Source organism: Myotis davidii, unplaced genomic scaffold (genome assembly GCF_000327345.1).
Source record: "Myotis davidii unplaced genomic scaffold, ASM32734v1 scaffold46, whole genome shotgun sequence".
In the NCBI taxonomy this organism is placed as follows: Eukaryota; Metazoa; Chordata; class Mammalia; order Chiroptera; family Vespertilionidae; genus Myotis; species Myotis davidii.
The window spans coordinates 4,744,056-4,746,546 of NW_006383006.1; the positions used below are offsets into that span (position 1 = coordinate 4,744,056).

The following is a 2,491-nucleotide window of genomic DNA, read 5'->3' on the forward strand; positions in this document are numbered from 1 at the left end:
ATGGCCAAGGAAGCTACAAAGGGACATAGTATTAGGAGTCTTTACAACCTAAGTGTCCATTGATAGACATTTGGATAGAGAAGATGTGGTACATATATATACAATGGAATATTACTTGACTATAAGAAAGAATAAAATCTTACCATTTGTAACAACAGAAACAAATTCAGAGAACCAACTGATGGTTGCCTGATGGGGTAGGAATTTGGGGACTGGGTGAAAAAAATTGTGAAAAGATTAAGAAATATAGATTGGCAGTTACAGAATAGTCACGGGGATGTAAATTACAGCATAGAAAATATAGTCAATAATATTGTAATAATTAGAGGCCTGGTGCATGAAATTTGTGCACAGGTAAGGTCCCTAGGCCTGGCCAGCGATCAGGGCCGATCAGAGCCTTCCTTCCCCTGACTGCTGGCTGCCAGCTGCCAGCGGGGGCCTTCCTTCATTACACACTGCCCCCTGGTGGTCAGTGCACATCATAGCAGGTGGTCAAACTCCCGGTCGATCAAACTCCTCCTGGTCGGTCAAACTCCCAAGGGGGCAATTTGCATATTAGCCTTTTATTATATGGGATTATGTATGGTGCCAGGTGGGTACTAGACTTATTAAAGTAAACACTTCATAAAATATAAGTGTCTAACCATTATACTGTACATCTGAAACTAATATAATATTGAATGTCAACTATAATTGAAAAATAAAAATATTAGGAGTCATCAGTACTTTGGATAGTCTTTTCTACTCTATTACCAGCATATAAAGGCCTCTGGGGACTAATATTTCATTTCCAATTATTGTTTGTGGTACATGGACAAACTGTGGACAGGGGCACATGGGGGTGTTAATTGCTTTTAGATTGGAAACTGTTGGAAGCCATTTGTTTCTTTTACAGTGGAACTACTGGATGAAGTGGAACAAGGTACAGTGGGAGAAAAAGCATCCTCTGTTAGGTATGATAGAGTACTTTTCTTAATTATTATGTTACCCAAATGTACACATTAGAGTAGAGTGCCTTGACTCTAATTCACTAGTTGGGTAATAGAAATGAGAAAAAATAGGTGGATATTTTCTTCCATCTGTATTTTATTATCTTTCAAATCTTTTTTTTTATTTTTATATATATATATTTTAATATATTTTATTCAGTTTTTACAGAGAGGAAAGGAGAGAGATAGAGAGCTAGAAACATCGATGAGAGAGAAACATCGACCAGCTGCCTCCCGCACACTCCCCACTGGGGATGTGCCCGCAACCAAGGTACATGCCCTTGACTGGAATCGAACCTGGGCCCCTTCAGTCCGCAGGCTGACGCTCTATCCACTGAGCCAAACCGGTTTCGGCATCAAATCTTTTTTTTTTTTAATCCTCACGTAAGGAGTGAGGATATTTTTTCCATTGATTTTTTTTTAAGAGAGTGTGTGGAAGGGAGGGGGGAGGGGGAAAGAAAGAGAGAGAAAGAGAGGAACATCGATGTGTCACATTGATTGGTTGCCTCCTACACACACCCCATCCAGGGGCGGGGATGGGACCTGTGACCCAGGTACATGCCCTTAATTGCGAATAGAACAGGCAACCCTCCAGTGCCTGGGCTGATGCTCTAACCACTGAGCATGCTGGCTAGGGCTTCTTCCATCTTTAGACGGTATATTCACTGAGCCAAATAGACCGTATATTCAAATGAGTGTAAGCAGTGGATGAATGGGGTCCTCTATGAAATGGAGATCTAGAGTTCTTATCATTGATGTGTGGCAAAATCTATGTATGGCATTAGCAACAAAGAATAGTTCACCTGAGTGTTTTTTGTAAGTATAGTCTAAATACAGAAAGAACCAGGTTGGATGAAATGAAAGATGAAGACTTAAATATATGTGAGCCTCCTCCTGCCCCTGAGGCACCAACCACCTCTCTTCTGAATGACCTCAAGTACAGCCCATCAGGTGAGTACTGGGCTTTCTATTTGTTTGTTTTTTTGTTAATCCTCCCCTAAGAATATTTTTTCCATTGATTTTTTAGAGAGAGTGGAGGAAGGAAAAAGAAAGAGAGGGAAAAACACTGCTGTGAGAGAAACACATGGATTGGTTGCCTCCTGAACATGCCCAGACTGGTGCCAGGGTTCAAGCCTGCAACCCAGGTACATGCCCTTAACCAGGAATCAAACCTAAGACCTTTTGGTCCCAGGGCCAATGTTCTAAACACTTAGCAAAACTGGCCAGGGCTGGGCTTTCTTTATTGTGGTTCAGCACTCTTCAGAGTTGGCATAATCCTAACTCAGGGTTCCATATGGAATGCTCAGCTAAGCCATTGCTTCTTGGTCCTGAATTAAGATAAAATATCATGATTCAGTTGTTTATTTAATACAAGAGGCCCGGTGCACACAAATTTGTGCATTCGGGAGGGTCCCTCAGCCTGGCCTGTGCCCTCTTGCAGTCTGGGACCCCTTGGGGAATGACCACCTGCTGGCTTAGGCCCGCTCCCCAGGGGATTGGGC

At 42.4% G+C, this 2,491-nt stretch overlaps 1 protein-coding gene across 1 annotated transcript in view; it reads left to right on the plus strand.

Moving 5' to 3' along the window:
- Positions 1-2,491, plus strand: part of EXD1 (exonuclease 3'-5' domain containing 1) — a 39,980-nt gene that overhangs the window by 17,593 nt on the left and 19,896 nt on the right. The window contains exons 4-5 of the mRNA XM_006778076.2: positions 896-953; positions 1,816-1,940. Coding sequence (XP_006778139.1) covers positions 896-953; positions 1,816-1,940 — 183 coding nt within the window. The remainder of the gene's footprint in view (positions 1-895; positions 954-1,815; positions 1,941-2,491) is intronic.